Below are 23405 nucleotides of genomic sequence, written 5' to 3' on the forward strand. Positions count from 1 at the left end.
GTTAAAAGCAGCAGTTTGAAGAGGATTCAGGATGCTGTGATCCTCTTCAGCCGCAGCACTCACTTTCCTTACCTTGGGAGGGAAAAGAGCCCTTTAACCAGGGACTCTCTGCAGAGGGTACAGGTCCTGCAGGGACTGCTGGGACAATCAAAGGGATGTTTTCAAAGGCTGCTGCTAACTTGGCCTGAACCAGGAGCCTGTGTGCATGAAGCTGTGGGGTAAGTGCTGTGTGGGGTTGTGTTTGAAGGAAGCTGCCCCATTCCTGCTGGGGGTTTCCTGAGGATATCCACCCGCATGCTGGGGTCCAAAGGGACTGCACGTGTCCTCGTGGACTTGCAGCGAATCCAGGTATGTCCAGCACATCCCTTGTCTTCAGGGTGTATGGCCATTCTGGCCAGCCCCAGAGCATTCCTGCAGTGGCTCTGGCATCCCCTGGAAGCGTGAGCTTGGCTGGCAGCAGGCTCAGCAGAGTCAGTGCACCCTGAGCCTCAGCAAACGGGGCTCAGCTTCTCACTACTTTGGTGCTTTGAAAACTTCATGTGATGGAGGAGGGTTTAATTCAGTGAAATGCTGAGCACTTCAAAAGCATGTGAAATTGGGAGTCAGTCAGCCTCAGATGGGCGGAGTGATGGGAATTGCAAATGATTTTGTTTAAACAGAGCCAAAAATTGCTTCCTTTCCTCTTCAAAGTCTGTAAGCCTCTGGAAAAAAAGTTTTCTTCAAAAAAGCATGGCTTTAAAACTTTTACTTTTCCCCTTTTATTTCTGTCTCAAAATAATTTGCTGATATTACAACAAATCAGCAAACACCTTAGTTTTCTTTAATTTATTCATTGTAAAAATTTCCTCTAACTCCTGCTCGTCATTCAGAATCTATTTTTGTGGACATCAGGAACCAAGGAATTTGCAGTGATGTTTATACAGAATATGTGAGCAGAACCTTCTTGTTGGGAAAGTTATTAGATAGATTTATAAGAAACCAAGGTTCACTGGGAAAACAGGCAGAATGTTGCTTTTGACTCAAGTATTGATTCATTGAGAATTAAAGTCTGTTCCTGAGTTTAATCCTCCTCCTCTTGCTAGTAAAAACGAGCAGCTGATGTGTGGGTGGCAAGCACAAGGAAAAGATGTGGAGCAGAGGCAGCTATGCCGCTGCCATGCACTGGGACTGAGCAGCATTTCCATTAGCAATCCCCAGAAATTCGTGTGTTTATTTTCTGAAGGCTTTAGCTGTGCCTGTGGCTGGGTGTGTGAAAATCCCCTCTGTATGTCACTGTAGCAAGGGCTGGCATGCTCTCCCGTCAGAAAAGCAAACGTGAGCCTCAAATCCATCTTCCCAGCCGGGAAAAATGCAAAATTCCGTGAGCAGGGTGAGGGGACCTGCTGCCATGCAGCGTCAGCAAGAAGGGAGCAGAGGCGTTAATTAAACAGCTCCTCCCTCTCAGGATCAGCTTCCAAAGCCATGTTGGCCTCCCTGCATATGCATGAGGAAAGATGCAGCAGGGCTTCAGACCTCGATATCAAACTGCTGCAACCTCAGCATCTGAGGAGGCTTTGGGAGGGTCTGAGCTTGCACAGCCCTGGCACTGACCCATCAGGGCTTCTGAGAACATCTCCCTTGCAGAGAAGGCTCCTGGAGAACAGAAGTTTTACTCCCAGGTCATCCCAAGCACCTGGGCAATTTAGTGTCTGCTGAGAGCTCACTCCCCATCAGGCTGGAAGGTGCCTTTTCCCTGTGAGCTTTCCCTGCTCTCTGAGGATGGTGCCGGATCCCTGCTCTGCCCCCATGCAGGTTGGTGGTCTCTTTCACTGGCAGCAATGGAAGCCACATGGTTTGCTGCCCTTGTTTGACATCTTTTCCAGGAGAAATCAGGTAGCTGCTGCTTTTTTCCACTCCTTGCCTCATTTTTAATAGGTTGTGAATGATCCCATTATGCCTCGCTTGACATACTGAAAGGAGCTGTCTGCAGCAGATCTGAAGGTACATGCTCCAAAGAGTGTCAAGCCAGTCTTAAAAAGCACTCCCAAACACCCAGTATTGCAAGTAACTTTTAAAAATGTTGTTTCCATGTTTGGGTGGCTGGTCCAGGGTTGTGCAGGGGGGCGAGTCATGGTGTGTGTTTGGGAACGACTGGCGGTGCCTCTCTGGAAAGCTCCGCTCTGACCCCACCACGATACCTGTGACAATCCAGCTTCCTCAGAGCATTTCTTCACAGTTTTGTTCTCAGAACTGTGTGCAGTGCGTTGCCTCCAGCACTGGAACCGTGGGAAGGGCGGTGGATAGGGATTTCCCTCTGCAGTGTGCTTTCTAGTACAGCATCGCTGCCGACACCTGCGGGAGCAGCCAGCTGAGGACTAATGGTTTCCTGCATCTACTTTTAGCATTGTCTGCTTCTATTGTTCACTTTTTGGAAAGGTTCAGCAGCTGGGAATCATTTCAGAGTGTCTGCCTTGCCAGAGCCAAGGATATGAGTCCCACTTGCCATTGCCAGGCAGCTTTTAATGGCTAGATATAAAAGCTTTTCTCACCCAAGAGAGAAGTCCCAGATGGTATTTGAGAAAGGCTGGAGACGACAGGCTCAGGCGGCCACTCGCACGGCCCTTGTGCTCTGAGTGCCCGAATCTGCAGGGAGATTTGTTGACACTGGTGGTTACATCAGAGCTGGAGTCAGCTGCGTGGCGCCCGTTCAAGGATGCGGCGTGTGGCTGTATCCCCACGCGGCTCCAGCGCCGAGCCGAGGAAGCGCTGCCTGGCAGCAGAGAACGGCTCCTGAGCCCGCTCCAGCACCACGCAGCCATCAGCAGTCACCATCTCTTCCTCCTCTCACTCTGAACAATCAAACCAGACGTGCCGCTGCTTGCGCCCAGTATTTGGGAAAGATGCTTAATTGAGAGGGTTTGAAGGAAAATTCCTGAGATTATCCTCCGAGCAGCATTTTTCCAGCCTGCTGTTAGTCAGAGCTGAATCAGAGGAGTCAGATCCTCTTGGCCCTCTTGGCTCCCAGCCTTTCCAACCCAAGTGCCAGTTAATACTAACACTGCGATGAACTCGGGCTCGGTGCGAGCCGAATCAAACACCCTTCCTCAGCCACAAAATAAGCAGGGTATTCTTTGGACTGTGGCAGATCAGACACTGCGAAAACATCGGAGTCCTGGCACACAGCTGATGCCTCCAAAAATGACATGTCTTCCCAGTGTCTGACTGCTTGTTTTGACCTCTGCTGATGAGGATGGATGCAATCAGGGAAGCAGTCCCCGGTGAGCAACACGGGATATAAAACCAGAAGCCATTTTGCACAACCTGATGGTAAGTACAGTTCTTGGCTCTAAAGAAAGCAAAGGCTAAGGAATTTCTTGATGCAGATTCCTATCAGTTTGCTACAGGCTTGTGTCAGAGGTAAGAACAGAGACACTCTAAGCTTTTAATGGGCCAGAACAAAGACATTTCTTTGCTACCTACAGAGCAATAGGAAAGCAAATGCCGCTGCCAAAAAAAAAACAGTCTCTTCCTTTTATTCCTGTGAACTCTTATATCATCTGAATGCATTTTATGACCTAAACCTCACCAGTTGGAATCTGGCTTTATGGAGCACTAACACACAGTTGTATCTACACTCTGAGAAATTCTGTTTATCTGCAATAACCATCCTGTGGTATTACCTCTTGTTTAGTTCTTCCTCAATCATTGCAGCAGAGCCTAATGACTGGGTCTGCAGATCAGGCTGTGTAATAATCACTAATAAATCTTGGCATTTTAATGGTGACTGCTGTACTTTGGGCATACCTCTAATAATGCTTCTTTGAAAGAGTTCTGGCTTATCCAATGTTGATGGTTAATGCAGTTAAAATGTCAGACACGTGCAGCCTGGCTCTGGCACACATTCCATGGCCACGGCACTGCTCTCTGATAATGTATATCATTCAAAGTTATAGCATTGCTAAGTGCATTCCTCTCTTCCACTGCTCTGTAACAGCATTTCAGCACCTGATAGACCCTACCAAGCCCTGAGTCTATGAGGTTTCCAGAACTCAGGGATGTCAAATACACTATACCAAAGCAAACAAACATTTCTATGGCAAAATATTTCCTGTAAAATCTACTCCTAGTGTTATTTTTATGCACTCATTGGATTACATGTGTTTTGAACTTATTGTTGTACTTCGAGCTGTGTCACCTTTACAAACAGTATAAATGTGTTTTACATATACACTACAAAATTTGCTTCAGAATAAATCCTGGCTTCTTCCATTATTTTTCTTGTGTTTTTGTTATTGTTGTTTTGCTTATATTAACAAGTGACATGAAAAATAACACATGTTTTTGCCTTAAAGAAATTGGGGTACCCTGGAATTGTTTTTCACTGCTTATTTTTTTGTGTTGAACTAAACTGTGTGATGCATATATTTATCCTGTTTCATCAGTGGGATGTGACATGACAGCTACAAATAAATGTTTTTTATATTCCCCAGACACTGGCTTATATGATAAAACCTAAATACTCCAAGGACTATATGTGAATTTTAAACAGTGCCTTATGAATACAGAAGTGGGTGTCCTTGCCTCCGTGTGAATACACATGTCAATAAATTGTCATGAGCCTGGGGCAGAGCTGCAGAATCAATCACTGGAGACCAGAGAGAATCACATTAATTCCAACTTTGACTTTCATGACACTGCTTGTTTGTTTTTGCTGGGGGTTGGCTACGGAAGAAACAAAAACAACATTAGGTGGACTGGTTTTAAAAACAGCTTTTGGTTTTGCAAGAAAATTCTGAGCTGGCACACTAAATAGGCAATATTTTCTTAGATCTGAAATCTAAGAAACTGCATGCTTCAGGTTGGAAGTGTGAGTACGGTTTATCTGGGGTTACACAAAACACCACTGCTAAATACTGTGTGGGTATTTTGGGGGGAGAGGTGCCACAGGAAGGTCACTCCGTGAAAATTTGTCACTCTGCAAACGCCTTCTCCGTTGTGTTTCATTACTTTTTAGCACATGTGAATATGCAGCCCTAGAGAGTCCTGACACTGGATGTGTTTATGCCACATTCCTAAGGCGTTTTTGGTTGCAGCTGGTGGCCGCGTTCTGAGTGTCTCTTTGGATTCCCGAGTGGGTTTATCCTAAACCAAACAAAGGGTGAGGAGCTGCCCATGGCTCCTTGCTCTGTTCAGGCTGGTCCTGAATCAGTGCAGAGGTTTTCAGCCATTGAGCTGAACGGGAGTAGATGTGGTCTGGCATAAAGCTGGATTTCACCTCCCTTTTTTTTTTTTGTGCAGTGAATGAGCTGGGGAAAAAAAAAAAAAAAAGTGACATTTTCTTGATATTCTTTTTTCACAGCTATCCATACAGAGAACTCAAAATCCTGAAGAATGGCTCTACCTACCTCCAAGTATCTGGCTGGAAGTTTGGGGTTTTTTCTGTTTGTAGTCTCTTCAGTAAGCACAGGTAAGTTTTCTTGCCATGGGGAAAAAGGGTATGGTTTGTAATGCTATTTTTAATAGGTTTAAATTGACTAGCTTTTCACTCTTTGTATAAAAAGAGTGAAGGACAGAGTGAAAAAACTCAGGAGAAAAGCAGTTTTCTGGTGTGCCAATATTCCCCATCAAGGGCAGCTGGAGTGGCAAAGACTGAAATTTCTGAGCAGGTGAAAGCACCCTCAGCAATCCCTCAGACTCTGCCACACATTCTTAAAGCAAACACAAACCCAACAAACTGCCCCAAAGAAATAGGAAAAGAAACCTCAGGTCCTAATAGCTGTGGCTGAGGGAGGTGAAGGTGAGCATTTCCCTCCATTCCTCAAGCCCAGATGTGGAGAGCAAAAAGCTCTGCCTGGGACATCCCTGTCCCTTGGGTTTTGTCTCTTCCAAGCAGTTCTTTTACTAAGCAGTTTAGGGAAGGTGGAAAGGGGAGCTTGATTTACATATTCTATGTAGAGCTAATTTGGAGGTTTGTACTTGTTTGAAACAAAGAGACCATATGTCTTACCTCAAACACTGCAGCTGCATGAAGCAACCTCCCATTGTCATGCTCAGACCCTTTTGGTCAAGAAGCAAACATTCAGTTAATTCCTTGTGCTGGGTAGAATTTGCACTTTTATTTTAAAAATCACAATGAAAGTAATAATCAAGCTGTCAAGGTAACTGGACCAGCTGGCAGAAGATGCTCAGCCTGATGGTGTCATTGGCACAGCAGATGCTGGTGATGTGCAAAGTTCCTGTTACAAATTGGTTAATGAAATTGGGAATTTGAGTCCTCTCCTTCTGGTTTGTTGGCTTTTGCTGTTTGTCATCCCAAACACCAGCCTAAATACCTTTTGATTTCCCTGTTTGCCTCTCTGTTTTAAAATAATGAATTTGGGGCACAAGTCATCTTTCAAGACTGCAGGAAGCTCCTTGCATAGTACCATATTCAAACAAATGGAAGAATGAACAAGACTTTTATCCTTTACATTTAAAGTGATTAATTATCATTGATAAATTATACATTTACGTTTGATTCTCTTGGTTTTATATCACTTCTTATTATGAGCAAATTTTTCTATTATCCTTATTCTCAGGGAAATAACAGCCCTTAAAAAAAAAATGTTGTCAGTGTATATTGCAGTTATATTTGAACATCTGTTTACAATGCAAGCCCCATTCCCTGTCTGAAATATTTTATCTTTTCTAACTTTTATTAATTCTGTGTGGCTTCTACTAGGAACCCAGAAACACCTCCTTATTTTTCTCAATTACTGTAAATTGGAGGGAGTGCCTCTGACATTATTAATACAATTCCAGCTGGCACACTGGTACCAAAATCAGGTCCTGGATGTTTATCTGTATCTGACTTGCTGCTCTGTAGATTATTGGCCCTCTCTGGTTTACTTCACATACATGGGAAAATTTTGCAGAGAGACAAGGTCTATGCAGCTCACATGAAACATCCCTTGCTCACCTTGAAAACTGGTATTTATTTGGGCTCTGGAGACTTTAAAACCATGGCTGGTCCAATTCTACTGTTTGATTAAGAGATGAAGCTGGTGGAGGAATGTGAGAGGAACCTGAATGCAGATGGACAGATTTTGTTTCTTTTGCTGAGGAATTACAGATGTCCCTCAAGTTCAGTGGCAGCAAAAAACAACTGCCTGTCATCTGCACCAGTACCAGAAAATGTTTCCTTGCTTGGATTGACATCATTGTCCTTTCCATCACCTGGAGGCATCACTACTGTGGGGCAAAGCCCACCCAGCTTTATTATACCAAGTTCCAGGGACATAGCCCTGTTGAGGTCAAGGTGCTTGTCCCATGCCCATGGTCATTGATTTGTTGCTCTTGTTATTTTCTCCATGGTATTTTTGTTTCAAGGGATAGAAATTGGAAAGATGGTGAGAACTCCCAGCCCTTTCTGAAGGCAAAGGACTCATTGTTCAAACTTCCACTGACCTCAGCTTCCTAGGATTAGAAAGGGTTCTACCCTCAGAAAATATGCATCACATGTGAGACACTCACTCACAGCTTTGTTGGTTAGAGTAAGACACGAGGCTCACATATCAAGTGAGGTTGTATCAGGGAAATATTTTATCTTAAACAAATAGTTGCAACATGAGACTCTTGGATGTGGTATGAGAGCTGTTCAGACTAACACGTCACGGCAGCCCATCACTGAATCTGTGTGCAGAGACTGGAGATGTGTGATCCCAAAGTGAATGAATCCTTCTTGTTTCTGCCTGGGAAAGCTCACAAACCCAGACACACTTGTGAGGCTCCTGTTACTCCCTGCTACTGGATTGCTTGGTGCTTGGTGTTTCCATGCTAGTTTGATCTCTTTTTCTTTTTATCTCCAGTGAAAATAAATAATGCAAACATATTTTAACACCTTTATATTTAATGAAGAAGGTTTTGGGGGCATTTTTAAGGATGGTAGTTGTTTTATCCTTTTATCAACACCTCTTCTGGGCTTTGTGTTTAGATGGTATGAACAGAGCTAAATGTCACTGCAGGAAGGGCTCAGTTAAAGTCCCTTTCCAGTAGTTTTCTAGAAACTGCATCCCCTGCAAGGCTCCTTTGCTTTGGGTTTTTCCATTCTTCCAGAAAACAGAAAACCATGCAGCTTAAGCTGTTGTTTGTTTTCTTTTGGTTGTGACCTACATGTACCCTGCTGCACTGAGGTGCTGCTGTGTTCCAGGGACTCAGCCAAGGGGGGATGCTGAATGATCCTCTAAAGATGCCCAGCTGCAGAGCTTTCTGTCTCACACCAAACAGACACTGACTGTCCTCACTCTCCATCTTTGCCCAGCAGAAGCAGCTGTCACATGTCCTGACAGAGATCCTGAGTTAGAAATCTGGAGCCCGGGTCACAACGAAGAAAACCGCGTTGAGATCCGCAATGGCAGGAAGCTGCTTCTCTCTTCTTCTGCGACTGTCCACTCTATCCACATCACTGATGGAGGTAAAACATGCTGCTGGCAAGGCTGCCTGCAGCCTGCTCTCCACAGGGACTGTAAATCACAGACTTTAAATCACTGTGGATCATGCTGGGAGATCTTGCTGAGAAGTGGGTGGCTACTGGGCAAACACAGCTTTACCTCGGAACAAGCTCAGTGTAATGATCAGTTCTACTTCTGCAATTTGCTTCAAAAACATTTTTTTACCAAGAAACACTGGCCCTGAAGTAGCTGTGTTATCAGGCCTCAGAACAGGACAAATGCTCTGTCCCTCTGTCCCTCTTTGTCTCCAAGGACAGAGCCGTAGTGTTGCTGGCATGAATAGCTTTTTTTCATCTTAGCTCTAAATTTCTGTCTCAGTTTTGAATGGGTCCTCTTCCATGCAAACCTTAATTGCACTCTTCAAGAACTGGACAGAATAAACCCCAGTGTTTTTCAGGACTTGCACTGAGAGCTGTTTTGGGGTCTATGAATGGAATTTTACAAAAAACTGAGATGACAGCCCAGCATTTGGCTTAGCACAACCATACCACAACCTCACATGAGCCTCTGTGTGATAAAGCAAATGTCATGACCTTCTCTACTTAGGGAAACTGGTCATCAAAGACGATGTGCAGCCCATCATTCTGCGTACAAGACATATTCTCATTGAAAATGATGGAGAGTTGCATATTGGCAGTGAGCTGTGCCCTTACCAAGGCAACGTGGTTATCATCTTATATGGGCGGTATGTATGCATGATAAAATACTACCTTAGAACCTTCTAGCATCTCTCTTCCACATCAGGGGTGAAAATGTTCCTTAAAATTACATCTTATCATCAGTGCTCTGTGGAAAGTTCAGTAACTTTTTAAACAATTTAAATGGCCCACAAAAACTGATGCAGGTTTGGGTTTTTTCTCTTCTAGTGACACATGAACTCTGGGGTGTTCAGGCATGCCAGAGAATTAGCATGCCCCTTCTCACAACACAGACTGATTTTCCAGAATAGGCTTAAAACCTGAGGAGTTATTTTTGCCTGAAAATTCTCCTTCCTAAACATCCTTTCTCTCTGTATGGGAGTTGTGGGCTGAAGGTTAATAACGTTTATGTCTTGCAGATTGGCACAGGAAATGTCAAAATTTCAAGGATGCTAAATTCATATTTAACAAGCACTAGATCTCTTAGCTCCTGGTTAAGGTCTTGCCTGCCTTCAGAATTCAAAAACACAGATGTGGCATTCAGTCTGGGCTCCAGGCCTCCTCTGGCCTGGATTTAATGAATATAGCATGTATAAGCTGTGTTCCAGGTTGCTTTTGGTCTTTGGTAGCTGCTACTATTTTAAAAAATAATTTATTTTCTGTACAATGTGGGTAGCTCCTGATTCTTGGAGTACCTGAAAGAAATGCACTGCAAATCATGAGACCTATCAGGTCACAGCAGAACAAGGAGAGAGGTTCCTGGACTCAAATACAAACCCAAACCTGGACTCTTTCCTCCCTTCCTGCTTTAGAGCGGGTGATGGCAGCCAGCCAAATCCTTACTTTGGACAGAAGTACCTTGGAGTCAGCAAAGGTGGCACTCTTGAGATCCATGGAAAGAAAAAGCTGTCCTGGACTTTCTTAAACAAGACTCTTCATCCTGGTGGCATGGAAGAAGGTGGATATTACTTTGAAAGGAGCTGGGGCCACCGGGGGGTCATTGTCCATGTTATTGACCCAAAGACGGGAGCAGTTGTCCATTCAGATCGGTGAGTGACCTTTTGACTGCCCAGATGTGAGGATCTTTGGGAACAGGTTGGGGACAGCATGTCAGCAAGCTCAAACACACTCATTTTAGCATCTCGTTCAAATGGGTGTTATTGCACATCTGTACAATTCCTCCCAGGCCATCATTCTCCAAAACCACAGAGTGAGCAGTGCTATACCTTGCAGTGTGTCAACCAGAGTTAAATCAATTTGGATTAACAGAACCCCCTAACATACCCTGCCAGACAAGTGCTTTTGCAATAGGGTAACATTACAGCGAATTACAGTGAACAATACAAAAGAGTACTTTCTTTACAGTTCTTGCTTTTCACTACATAAAGATGTGATCACTGCAGTCAGTGTTTACTGGAGTTTTTTATCGTTTCAGGTTTGATACCTACAGAGCAAAAGAGGAAAGTATCCGCCTGGCTCAATATTTGGGTAGAGTTGCAAATGGCATGATCCTGTCGGTCGCAGTGAATGATGAAGGATCCAGAAATTTGGATGACTTGGCCAGGAAAGCAATGACCAAACTGGGCAGCAAGCATTTCCTCCACCTTGGGTTTAGGTATGTGCCAGTCCTGCCAGTTCTCCCAGCACAGAGGCTTTATTATGTTCCTGAGATGTCCAAATAGTTCCACTCTTTCAAAGTCACAAAGTTCTTTCACATGGGAAAAAAAAATAAAAAAAGAGGAAAACTTCTCAATGTGGAGTTTTAGCAGTTAATTAGATAGTTTCAGATGCACTCAGAGTCTATATTGGGTATTTTTATTAGCAGATTGAGGAATAGCATATGATTCACATTAAAAAAGATGGTTTTTCAAGATATTGTTCCCACAGGTTGCTTATTCCAATTTATTTTCAAGCCATACCCCAAAGATTTAAGAAGCATATTTATACACACACAGAGGATTAGATGGGCTGAGCATTAAGGAGGGTACAATAATTGCTGTGTAGCCCAGGCTACACATACAGAAACACATACAGCACATTCCTCAGCTTGTCCAGTACAGGTCTGGGGACTTGTGCAGCACAGAAATTTAGCAAACATGGATTTATGGTGTGGACTGTAAATACTTCTGTGGCCAAAACAGTGTCTGTGTTGGCACACACACTGTTGAGAATACTTGCTATTTACCCAACTGTAGCCATTATATTTTTTGTGTTTATCTGAATTTATGTGGGGCTTTTTTATGAGGCACTAAGAGGGTGTCTGCAGAACACACACACACACACACACACACACAAAATCTGCCTTGTAGGGAGAAGTGCTTCAATACAGCAGTTTGTGGAAAGAGACATCTGTCAGCTGGGCACACACAGATGGAACAAGATCTGGGGTGGTTGATGAAGAGGTTGTGTCAAATGTTACAGGGACTCCTGGGCACAAGACAACACATTTCAAAAAATCAGCAAGGAGGGCAAAAATGGTCTCCAAAACCAGGCTATCTCCATCAGTGCAGCTCTTGTTCCCAAATCTAGACCCCATATTAGAGCTCAGTAGCCTGCTGGGATTTTTTTTAAATGTTGGATTTATGGGAACAGTACATGATTTTTGAACATTTACAGTTCTTTTTCCCCCAGCTGTGCTACAGGAAGGAATTGATGTTTTTTGCATATATTTATAAAAGTAAATTGCACTTAATTTTTTAGGCTGCTGTGGTGTTTTAATATAAGCTTCTCATCATTTTTCCATCAATGTTTATAATGGAAATACTGCAGAAATTCAACCATGAAGTGTGACTTTCAGCATTGTTTGAAGTCAAAAGGCTAATCCTTGCCATGCTGTTATCAGAAACCCCACAAAATTGCATTCCTTTAATTACATGTGAATAAATAACAAGGTAGTAATTGGTCAGCACTGGTCAACGAATTGCAGCATACTGGTGTGCGGAAAAATATCTGGTGCATTATTTAAAATAACATATTTCTAGGAGTTTTCTCAGAGTTTAAATTCATCAATTCTCAAAAAACCACATTGTCTGGATGGCAGCTGGGGCCAGAGTTAGAAAAGCAGTTTGATGGCACAGTGGAACACAGGCAGCTTTAGGTGTATCCAAGCTTTTCCTCTAAAGCAAATTGAGCTTCCACTTCAGGGTAACAAGATTTAGACATAGTGGTTTACGTTTCAGATGCATCTATACCTATGAATAAGGATGTATACACTTGACAGGTGCTTTTCAAAATTTTTTTTTAGTATCTTAGAAAAAAAACGTTTGGAATAAGAAAGTGTGTACACATTTTATCCTCTGCGGCCAAGGCAGGCTCTGACTGAGGAAAGCAGATGGATGTTTCTTTCTAATGCCTGTCACCACTCACAGCCCAGCACTGGGCTTTGCTGGCTGGTCCTGCTGAATCCTGTCTGTCAAATCTTCTCAGCTCCTGATAATGGCCACGGGCATCCCTGAGAGAACAAGAGTGTAAACCCCAGGCTTAGGAAATTTCTGCTTTGCATTTTGTGAGTTGCTACTTGGGTCAGGCTATTCAGTCATAGATTGTGCTGGTTTCTGGCTGGGGTGTTGGTGGGGGTCAGGCAAATTCCTGTCCATCTCCAGTTGCTCCATATTCGCCCAGATTGTAAGGCTGTGCAACTCCCCCTTGCTGTAGCAGAGCCCGTGCACATTGCTGATTTATTCAGAAATGTTTCTGTGCTCTTGGAATCTCTTTTAATTGCCTATTTGCTGAGTCCAGAACATTTGGAATGAAAGGAAAATCTTGCATTCCTCTCCTATTGTTTTCCTTCTGAAAAGTGTGTTTGCTCTTTCAGGGTGAGCCATTTTTCCCCCCTTTTTACTAATAAATGAAGAGAAAGCCTTTTTGCACTTGATGACATAGTTGTTCTCTTTGGAATTCCACACAAATATCTCCTGTTTGGCTCTGGATTTCCTGGTCACTTCATTTCATACAGCCCAAACAGATTGCATGTGTCCTTACGTGTCAGGGTTGAACTACTAAGACTATTTTTAGCGGTAAAATAACTCAGAGAAACAAGTATTTTCACACATGAAATGGGACCAAACCTTGAGTTGCAGGAGTGAATAGCTCCTTATTCTTTAAACTATTTTTGAGATTATTTTTGGGGCATCATCATTTTTCGTCATTTGTTTCGAATTGGGTTTACCAAAATAATAATAATAACAAACCAAAACACAAATCTATTTTGCCTGGTGAGCGATAAAGTGTCCTTCCTGCTCCCACCCCCCTTCTGTCCCTGGATGGAGATCACAGCCCGTCAGAGCCTTCGGCACTTGGCGCGCAGGCGAATTTTCCAGCAGGAGCATCTGGCTCGCTGGCAGGCTCCCGAGGCAGTGCTGTTGGCAGCTTCCACTGAGCCTGGCCAGCACTGGGGACACGCTGCTGGGACAGTGTCCCCTTGAGCAGCAGTGTCCACTGGGGCTGTGGCACAGCCTGGGCTCACCCCGAGCCTGCCCCTGCTGCCCCCAGAGCAGCAAACCCCATCTCACAGCACCCGTGGTTGTGTTTCAGGGGCTCTTGGTCAATGTCTGTATGTGTTTTATTCTGGAGCCCCAGAGCAGTTTGGAATTTCACTTGTACCAATGGAAGGTGACCTGCAAGACTCTTGATGCGACTGAAATTACCAGATATTTGCAACTATAGAGACATGAGCTAATCTATGGGAGTTTTTGCTAAAATCAGGACAGTCTCCCTACCACCCTAAAAGTATATTTATCATTCTCTTAGTCATTAAGAGCAGATATGCCTGAACTACTCCTACTTTAAAGATAAAAACTCCCCCCAGACCCCTACTAATTGGGTTCACCCTCAAGGTTGGGAGGCACTTTAGTCCCTGTCTCCATTGCTTTCTCATCCATGTGGTCATTCTCCAGGTTATTAGCTATGGCTGATAGCTATTGAACTTACTTAATCAATAACCATCAGATGGTGATGAACTGAATTCTGACATGGGATCAGATTTGAATAGACAATTCAGAGCCATAAACCTTTATCCTTGTTCAATGTTCAAAGAAGGAAACTAGATATGCAGAGACAATCTAAGCATGTTTTATTGTCCTTTGGCAGCCAGTCTGTCTATTAGAAATTCTCATGGGCCATTCCAAAGACAATTGTCACATACAAAGTTTCAGCATGAGCTAAATTTATTTAAGCAGAAGTGGTTTCTTTTCATATTCTTCAGTGTATACACATGTACCCCCACACACACAGTATTTATTTTCAGGCTCCCCAAGGAGTTGCCAGTGTTTCTTGGGTCTGTCATACACAAATTTCTTTAAACACTCATTCAAAAAACGAACACACTTGTTACAGGCATGTTTTAAGTGGGGGTTTGTCTTCAAAATTCCTTCTCTTCTGATACATTTACTGAAGAAATATAGAGTGTTAAGATAATTTTAATTTTAACTAAGCTGCCTGTGACACTAATCAGACTGTTCTGAATGTGGAGCCTCTGAAAGAGGACAATTTAAGAACATTGGGTTATAAGAAATATGCATCTCATACTTGACATTACTTAATCATTTCCCGTTTTCATTTTCCAGGCACCCATGGAGTTTTATTACCATTAAAGGAAATCCCTCCTCTTCTGTTGAAGACCACATTGAATATCAAGGTATTTAATGCACAAAATGCTGGAAGTTACTGGAGTTACAGCTGAGATTAATTTGGTCAATGGTGTTTTTACTTTCCTCTGCATTACATTGAAGCTATGAGCAACTGATGGTTTGACACATTTAATTGAATGCTCTCTATATATTTCTTCTTCCCACTAATCCTCCTGTGAAACCATTTTCTTCCAAACTGAACACTGTTGAGTCTCTGTCTTCTCATGACATGAACAACACAACTTGCTACAAAATTAAATAAAAATAGCAATATATGACAAATAATTGTGGGCTTTATCCTCTCTTGGTTTTTGAAGATTTTTCTTTTTCACTATCCATGCAGTTACAAAAGCATCGGAAGCCTTATTGCAAGATTAATAAATTTTTCTGGAAGTTGTGCAGGGCTAATTTTGAATAATGTAGTCAAAATATGCAAATAGACACGCAGACCATTACATTTTCAGTCCTTACTCTTATCAATTGCATTCAATGACTTTACCAATTGATTTAAATGATTTTACCAATATTTGGCTTTTTTTAACAGGTCACAAAGGGTCAGCTGTGGCCAAAGTATCCAAACTATTCCAAGCTGAGAATGGAGAATATTTTAACGTCTCTTCAACTAGTGAGTGGGTTCAAGGTAAGAGGTGTGTGGGGTATTTCACTTGGTGGTAGACAGCTGACAAACAGGATGAATCATCCTTTTTACTGCAAGCCTTTGCCATTTGGGAAGACTGGACTTGCTAGCTGCTATTTATGTCGTCACTAACACAGTCAATGAACACTCACAGATTCTTTCCCCAGTTGTCTCTAGGACCCTCTGAATAACTGGGATCCTTTTTTCTTTTCTGCATTGGGTATGAAATTCCATCTCCTATAGTCTCAGAGGTCACACACAAACTCTTACCTCTTTTCACTGCACAGTCATCATGTCCATGTTTCAGACAACACACAGTAACTGGTGCAACTTGATCTGAAGATCAGAGAAGGCAGCTAAGGCAGACACAGATCCAAAATCTGTATCTATTATTAATGCTTACAGTGCACACGCCAATTATGAAGCTTTTAATAACTCTGCTCTCCCTTGGCTGGTTGCACTTCACAGCATCATTAAAAGTGTCTGACAGACTGACAGGAAGAGGCACAAATCAGATCATCAGAGAAGAAACTTGTGAATGATATCCGAGATCATATTATGCTTCGTGCATTTCTGCTGCACTCATTAAGCTTGACTTTCAAATGACTATACTTGTTTGCACTTGTCTCCAGATGTGGAATGGACAGAGTGGTTTGAGAAGCCTGACAAAGCAAGATCTAAGGACATGGAGAAGCTGTCTGACTTCAAAGCTGCTCATCCTGACAAAATCTGCAGGCAGCCCATTGACATCCAGGTAGGCAGGCTTACCACTCACTTTAGAGGGGCAAGCCTTCTTTGGACTGACACTGAACCCCTAAAATTGTGCTTGGCAGTAATTTTTGTTTCTAAGTAAGGTACACCAATTATTTTACTACTCTAATACATAACCAATAAGATCTTGTGTACAGTCTCACATTGTTCTGAGACAAATCTGATAGAATTGAGCTCCTTTCAGTAAATTCTGGCTCCTGGCATGAAAAGGTGTACAGATGGGGACATGGACAGCACAGATGCTATCAAGAAATATGTGGTTCCCTGCTGGAAGATTAAAAAGAGCAAGCACATGAAAATTTCAAAGGTTTTAAATGGTCCTGGAACGGACCCTACCTAAAAAATTAATCACAAAATGTAACAAGATAGTGCAACTACCAGCTGTAGTAGGTTGTCAAAAAATATTGGTGAGCTTTCAGCCATTTTTTGGGATTAATTGTTTTATCTCTGTGGAAAGAGATTTGAATTCTGTTTGGAGCTAAGCATTATAATTATGCCATTAGGCCAGCATGCTGAGGAACACTCAGATACCTTTTCTGGCACTGCAAAAATCTTCTTTAAGGACAAAAAAAAAACCCAAACAAAACCCAGCAAGCAATTAGGGGTTTTTTTGTATATGTTCACCATATACTTTTTATGTCTACCTGGTAAAAACACTATAGCAGAAGCATTGCCTAGAAAAAGACAATAAAATCCTTCACATCTGTGTGAGGCTGAGCCTAAGGTTCCTTCATGCTCTGAGCCAGTGGAGTTGTTCTTATTCACAAGAATGTGGCTATTGAAGTAAATGGGAATGCTGACTGTATGAGTGAAAGTTTCCAGGGCTAGATGTTATAAAGAATCTCTCTTGAACAGAAAGGAAAAAACTGCCCTATAATTTTCTTCCAGGTTTTACCATATCCACATTCATTTCTGCTTCCATATACGTGTATTAGAGGTGACAACGTAGTTCAAAACAGGGGTCAGATGTTTCTTACAGTAAATGTAAGAATCTAGAATAGATGTTAAACAGAATGAAGAAAGATATTCTGCTCTAGAAACAAACAATTTTTTTCCTCTTCTGTGAAATAAGTTACTTTTTTATTTCCCCATGTATATTAAAAGTGAGACATTTCTCGGTTTATCCTGCAGATCTTAGGGCAAATCCTCAGGTAGTGTAATCTGGTGCTGCTCATTGCTTTTATAAAGCTATGCTGATTTATAGCAGCTGGCCTGCCCCAGCTCTGGAACATGGGAGAAAATTGAAGATATGATGATAATAACAGAAGCACAGCAGCACAGCCAGAGGCACATTCCTCCAGCTGGCAGTGCTAATCCCACACACAGGAACAGGGTGGATGCATTAATAAGAAAAGCCTGCATGAGTTGGAGAATCAGGATCAGACCCTTCATTGAAAGATGGCTTTTCTCCTGGTGCTTGCCAAAATGCATGTGGAATTTGGATTGCCTGATGCAATGCACCAGATTTTTGTGAAAGGGTCAAGAGAAATGCAAGCTCTAGAGACAGAATGTGAAATTTGACATGACCCTGAGATGTTGCTCCAGCAGGAACACCAGAGAGGTTACATATCTTGCTGCTTCCTGGCATGATACAGCCTTTTTTCTCAAGGCAGCTCTACAGGCTGGTGCTTGCCTGTGAGAAAAGGCCACTTCTCCCTGTTTCTTTTGGAACAGGCAGCAGTATTGCAGCACCCTTGGGTTTTTTCTGTGAGACTGATCCATGCAATGGAGAAATAAAACCCCTACCCCCTTTCTTCTGCAAGGCTCAGACAGAGCCTAGCCACAAGCAATGGAATAAGTGCAGAGCCTTGAAGCCATGAGTTCATCTGGGTGGAAGCATCCGTGTTCAGTGTTTCCATCTGCCCTCAAACCAACGGCAAGAGGAAATCTAGGGCACCAAGGCAGCTGTTTGTGAAGCTCACAAACTCCTCCCAGAACAGCCCATGGTCTCAGTACAGACACAGGAGAAAGGCACCTAAGCAGTGGCTGTGTGAGAGCAGCAGCTGGAAATGCTGGCTGGAGAGCGCAGTCACAGGGGTTTGTTAGGCAGCGGTGGTGCCATCGCCAAAACAAAGCACACACCTCTTCTGATGGCTCAGAGGTTTTGGTGAAATCCCTTCACCTCACAGCAACACCTGGGCTGTGTCTCCATCCTCGTTGCAGGCAATGACGCTCGATGGAGCGGATTTAACCACGGAGGTTTTCTACAAGAGCGGCCACGATTACCAATTCCTGTGCCACGGCAAGGACCAGACGGGCGAGGGCTGCCGCAGCTACAGAGTGAGGTTCCTGTGTGGCAAATCCGGTATGTGCCCCATCACTGAAAGCCAGAACAGAGAACAGCAGAAATCCTGTCCTCCCATCACTGGCTCCTTCTTGGTGTCAGAACATTTTCTGTAATTTTTCCAAGCTAAAGCTTTGGCTGGGCCATGGACACGAACTCAGATAGAACAGCTGAAGATTTATCTCAGGAAAAAATTCCTGAGCACTAACAGAAGCAGCAGGGTGTTTTTTTAAATACCCAGTAAGGCTGTGGGAAATATTTGACAAGTTCTTTCCTGTAAATTCCCTGTCTTTTGCAAAAACATTTTGGGATGACGTAGGATTAGTCAATCAGAATGTGTGAAGACAACAGGGTTTGAAACTTAAACTTCATTTTGTAGTGAATCATTCCATCACCACTGTCCTTAACCTGGTCATTCGACAGATCATTAGGATTTCTGCTGCTGGCAGGGAAAGAAGGGTGGCAGACTGTTATTTTGCTGGAAAAAAACATCATTGGGTTAAAGACCACTTGGCTGCTGTAAACAACAGCACCCAGCCCCACAAGAGCTGCTGCTCAGTGGGTGTGGTGAGAATGAGCCACTAAGAGCTACATTTAAATTTATCCTGGGGTTAGTGGAAAATCCACCTGCTTGCAACTAAAGAAAAATACTTTCCTGTTTTCCTGCTTGCCAAGCCAAAGCCAGTAACAAACATGTTTGGAGGAGTTAACTCTTTTTTCTTTTTAGCATGAGAAAATGATAATTTTTGGTGGCACTCCAAGGAGGGATGTGGGGGGAAGAAAACAGAAGCAAGTTCTTTCTGATAAGATTGACTGAATTCTCCCCCCTTGCATTTTGGGTTTTCAGTGAAACCAAAGCTCACAGTAACTGTTGACACCAACGTGAACAGCACCATCCTGAACCTGGTGGATGATGTGAGCTCCTGGAAACCTGGAGACAGGCTGGTGGTGGCCAGCACTGACTACTCCATGTACCAGGCAGAAGAGTTCCAAGTGCTGCCCTGCAGGACCTGCAGGCCCACCCAGGTCAAGGTAGCAGGTGAGGTGCTTCATCTTATCACTCTGGCATTGCAGTTCACAAATTCTGTCATTTGCACTGAGGTGACTCCAAGAGGAATTGAAAAATGTTGAAAGACACCTGAATTTGATGGCTGGTTGTTAGATGCTTTTGGGATACGTAACTTTCATCTAACTTGATTTTGGTTCCTTTCTGCCTCATCTTTTCATAGCTGACTCCATTTTTGTCCCCAAGCTCACTACTGAGTGAGTGAATTTATTTAAGAGGAACAGATACAGGTTATATATTTGAGATTTTCAATAACTGTATTTGAAATACCACTTCCTAGAAAGCAGATGAGCACAGCTGATGTGAAGAGTGAGCTAGGGCAGGAGCAGACTCCGAGAGACTGTAAGGCTATGAAGTAATTTCCAGCTGGCTGCTTTCCTAAGTTTTATTTAACAAGAACTGTAATCTTACATTTTAGAAATACTGTTTTGTACTACTGAAGCTACTGGTTCCCATTTACTGTGTCTCCAGAGAGTATTGCTTAGAGGTGATGTATTAACCAAACATTCCAGTGAGCTGTCCTGAGCCTCTGCACTGGGGAGATGGAGTGGCAGGGTGCTGCCAGAGCCAGCCTCAGAAGGACGAGTGGGAGCCTTTGTAGAGCCCCAGCAGTTTTCTCTTGTAGGTGACCAGCTCAAAAGCAAAATAAATTAATTTTGATTAATAGGTTTTGTAGTCCAATGACTGTAGAAGGGCCTCTGGACACCAAATCCAATTAAGAGGCATAACCATGATGAAGCACAGACTATTACCAGCACGAGCATAAAACTGAAATCCAGAGTGGGAAATTTAATCTTCACTTGAGTCTGTGAAGTTGTCTTTCCCTTCTGGAACCTTGTTTTGGCACACTGATAAGCAGAGCATGGAAATAGCACATGAACTGCCCCTTATCTGAATAGATGTGGATTATTTTGCTTCTGTAATTTACAAAAGCAAACATTACTTTACAGTATAAAAGTCTGTAGTAGATGAGGCTGTCTTTCAGAAGCAGCATCTCCCTGGTGGTAAATCATGCCTGTGACTTTATCTTTGCCTGCACACTGGCTGTTGCTCTAGGAGAGGTCTTGTCTGCATTTACAGTAAGACCTTTCTGAGAAACCATGAGGGTACTTGGAACATCCAATGCACCAGGGAATTCACTCAGTTCTCTGAAATGAACCACTTCAACATTATCTCTGATGCAACTTCTTCTGGAAGGTACCAATATACTTCCTTTAGCAGCTGCTTCCCCACAGAGCTTTGGCCATTCATTGTTGGAGATGTGCACTAGGCCAAGAAAAATGTTATTCACAGTCTGAGTGTATCATAGTCTTATGATTTCAAGTGTCTAGCGCTTTCAAAGAAGACACATTTCCAAGCTGAATATTTTTCTTGAGCAACTTTTGAGCTGTTGGACTCAGACTGGTATGATACAAGTCACATCATGAAGATGGCCTTGGAAGATCGCCAGTAAAAATAGAGATGGCATAGGAGTCTTGGCCTTCCCATAATCTAATGGATCTGTGGAATTCATGTAGTCACATTCATCTTCTGCAACTGTGACAGCTAGGTTAGTTTAAGGAAACAAATAATGGGTTAAAAACAACAAAAAGATTCATGTGAATTTCAAGTAAAGAAGCAGTGGAAACACTTGTTAAAGCAATTGTGCTCTTGGTCTCCGATTGCTCTTTAGGAGAATTAGGACATTCCTTTTATTACCACAAATGACATGAACACCAGGGCCAAAGTCTCTCCTTTCTTATATCCAGGCAACTCCACTGACGTCAATGGGATTTCACTGATTATATAAATCAAGGCAAAATTTAGTCCAGTTATAAAAATCACTTCCAACTTTTTTGTAACAAAAACACATTCGCACTAGAAAACAAAATAATCTGCATGAATCTAAGTTCAGTCTAGATGAAATAAAACGTGTCAAGGCTGAGATGTCCCCTGCCTCAAGGAGCCAGGAGGTCCCTGAGCTGCTCTGTGCCTGGCCATGGTGTAACTCCATCCACTGCCCTGGGCCATGACATGTAATTAGCCAGAACAAGGATCACTGGTGGCCCCTGGTCTTAGCACAGGTGAGCAGCCCTGGCACAGCCTGGCCTCGTGTGCCTGGGCCAGGCTTCTCTTTGGGTGGAGAAGAACATTCATCATTAATGTCTGCCTGCCTTTTGCTATGGAGGTAGGCAAGATTGCTTTCCTCCTCCTGAGAAAAGTCTTCCACACATACATATATACAGGGTCTCAGAGGGGTGTCATTTGTAATAAGTGAAAAGGCTTAATTTTCCTAAGAGGTTTAGTTCAGCAGCTGAGAACTCCAGTGCCCTGTGAAAGACAAATGATAAAACCATTCCTATCCATGATGATTTATTTCCCTTTTAATCTTTACTTTTTTCCTTTCTATTTATTTTTAAAATGAAAGCTAAATGTCAGATCTGAACTACTTAAGAGTCTCTTTGTTATAAAAAAAAAGCAGAAAACCTCTGCTTTGTGGGCAGCCAGTTTGGTGTGGCAGCCGCTTGGCAAGGTTTAATATAATTTATGCTCTCATCATTTAATAGTATTTTAATAGACATGGTTTAGCATATTGTGCCAAATAAGTCAAACTCATTAGTTAGCTCATGTCCTATTTATATTTGATACTTCCTGCTGAAACTCATACTTTCTTTACTGGCTAGAAATGGATCGATTAGAGCTTTTCAAAAGAACTTAAGGGAGTTAATACTCAATTGCCATCAGGTTCTAGGAGGATTTAGTTATTTAACTGTAGACATCTGCAAACCTCAGTGTAGAAAGTGAGGGAGGGCACACAGGCTCTGATCTTCTGCACTCTTTTACTGGAGTAACTGCCCTAATGTGAAAACTGTGGCTCCTATGGGTAAGTGTGGTTTGCATGAGGACCCAGACCTGCAGGTCCTGCTCCCACTCAAATGGTCACTCACTTAAATGGAACTTTTTCCTCCACTTGCTTTCTTTGTTTAACTCTAGTTTGTTGTTTTTTGGGGTTTTTTTTTGCTTGTCATTTTTGTGCCCAGATTATTTACACTGTGGGAACAGATTAAAACTGTTTGATCTTCCAGCTTCACAAGGTTTTGGGGAGGGCAGGGCAAAGGGAGGGAGGAGGGAGGGAGGAAGGAAGGAAGGGTTGTGTTGTTATGATAGAACTGGATAGTAGGAAAGATCAAGTATTTTGTCTAGTTTCCCTGGGAAACAAGTCTTATCTTCATCTGGGTTGCTCTGTATGAAGTTTCTACTAATGCTGATAAGTTTCACCATGGAACAGAAATGATGAAATGCTCTTTTGTGCTCCTATATGCTCTTGATAAAGGATGAAAAAAAGATTTGTGCCTGGCATAATTACTCCAATTATCCCACATACTGATGAAGCTATGAATTCAAGCACACATCTCTTAAAATCCTGCTTATTGGATTGCAAAAATTAAAGAGATAAGGAGTTCACTGTGATCTTGTTCATGCAGAGAACTTTGAATTAAAAGGATAAATAAGTAGTAGACACAGCCTGTCAGCATTCATCTGGTGCTGTAAGGATGGGAGAATTTAGTCCACTATCAAAATTCAGGTATTTTTAGAGATTTAGGGTGTTCTGTTTAGAAGTTGGCATCATTTTGGCTGGAACTTGCCCAAAACTCTTCTTTTAAGGCAACCCTGGTGCTTGAGGGCAGGAAATCATGTGAAACTGTCCTTTCTGACAGTCTTCCAGAGCTACTTCTACCTTTGGGCATTGCCTGGGAGCTGAGCTGACAGAATCTCAATCAGGTTTACATAGAAGTCCATAAGGCTGGGGTTTGTGCCTGATTGCTGTACCTCTATTTGCTAAAAACTTATTTTTCCATGTAAAAGTTATGGATTGGAGGAATATTTGTTGATTAGGACATCAGGTTATACTGTGAGGCTCAAGGATCCAGCCA

At 42.8% G+C, this 23405-nt stretch overlaps 1 protein-coding gene across 4 annotated transcripts in view; it reads left to right on the forward strand.

Annotated features, from left to right (window-relative positions):
- Positions 1–23405, forward strand: part of CEMIP (cell migration inducing hyaluronidase 1) — a 103769-nt gene that overhangs the window by 48402 nt on the left and 31962 nt on the right. The window contains exons 1-11 of one of the 4 annotated variants that reach the window (XM_023933913.2): positions 1–218; positions 5339–5446; positions 8279–8431; positions 9015–9153; positions 9919–10155; positions 10542–10721; positions 14671–14741; positions 15278–15373; positions 16003–16124; positions 18305–18446; positions 19273–19464. In XM_023933913.2, coding sequence (XP_023789681.1) covers positions 5371–5446; positions 8279–8431; positions 9015–9153; positions 9919–10155; positions 10542–10721; positions 14671–14741; positions 15278–15373; positions 16003–16124; positions 18305–18446; positions 19273–19464 — 1408 coding nt within the window. In that variant the 5' untranslated portion in view covers positions 1–218; positions 5339–5370. The remainder of the gene's footprint in view (positions 219–5338; positions 5447–8278; positions 8432–9014; positions 9154–9918; positions 10156–10541; positions 10722–14670; positions 14742–15277; positions 15374–16002; positions 16125–18304; positions 18447–19272; positions 19465–23405) is intronic. The other 3 variants (XM_023933914.2, XM_086849544.1, XM_086849545.1) reach the window with 3 other exon arrangements.

Source organism: Cyanistes caeruleus, chromosome 13, assembly GCF_971803275.1.
Source record: "Cyanistes caeruleus chromosome 13, bCyaCae1.hap1.1, whole genome shotgun sequence".
NCBI classification, from domain to species: Eukaryota; Metazoa; Chordata; class Aves; order Passeriformes; family Paridae; genus Cyanistes; species Cyanistes caeruleus.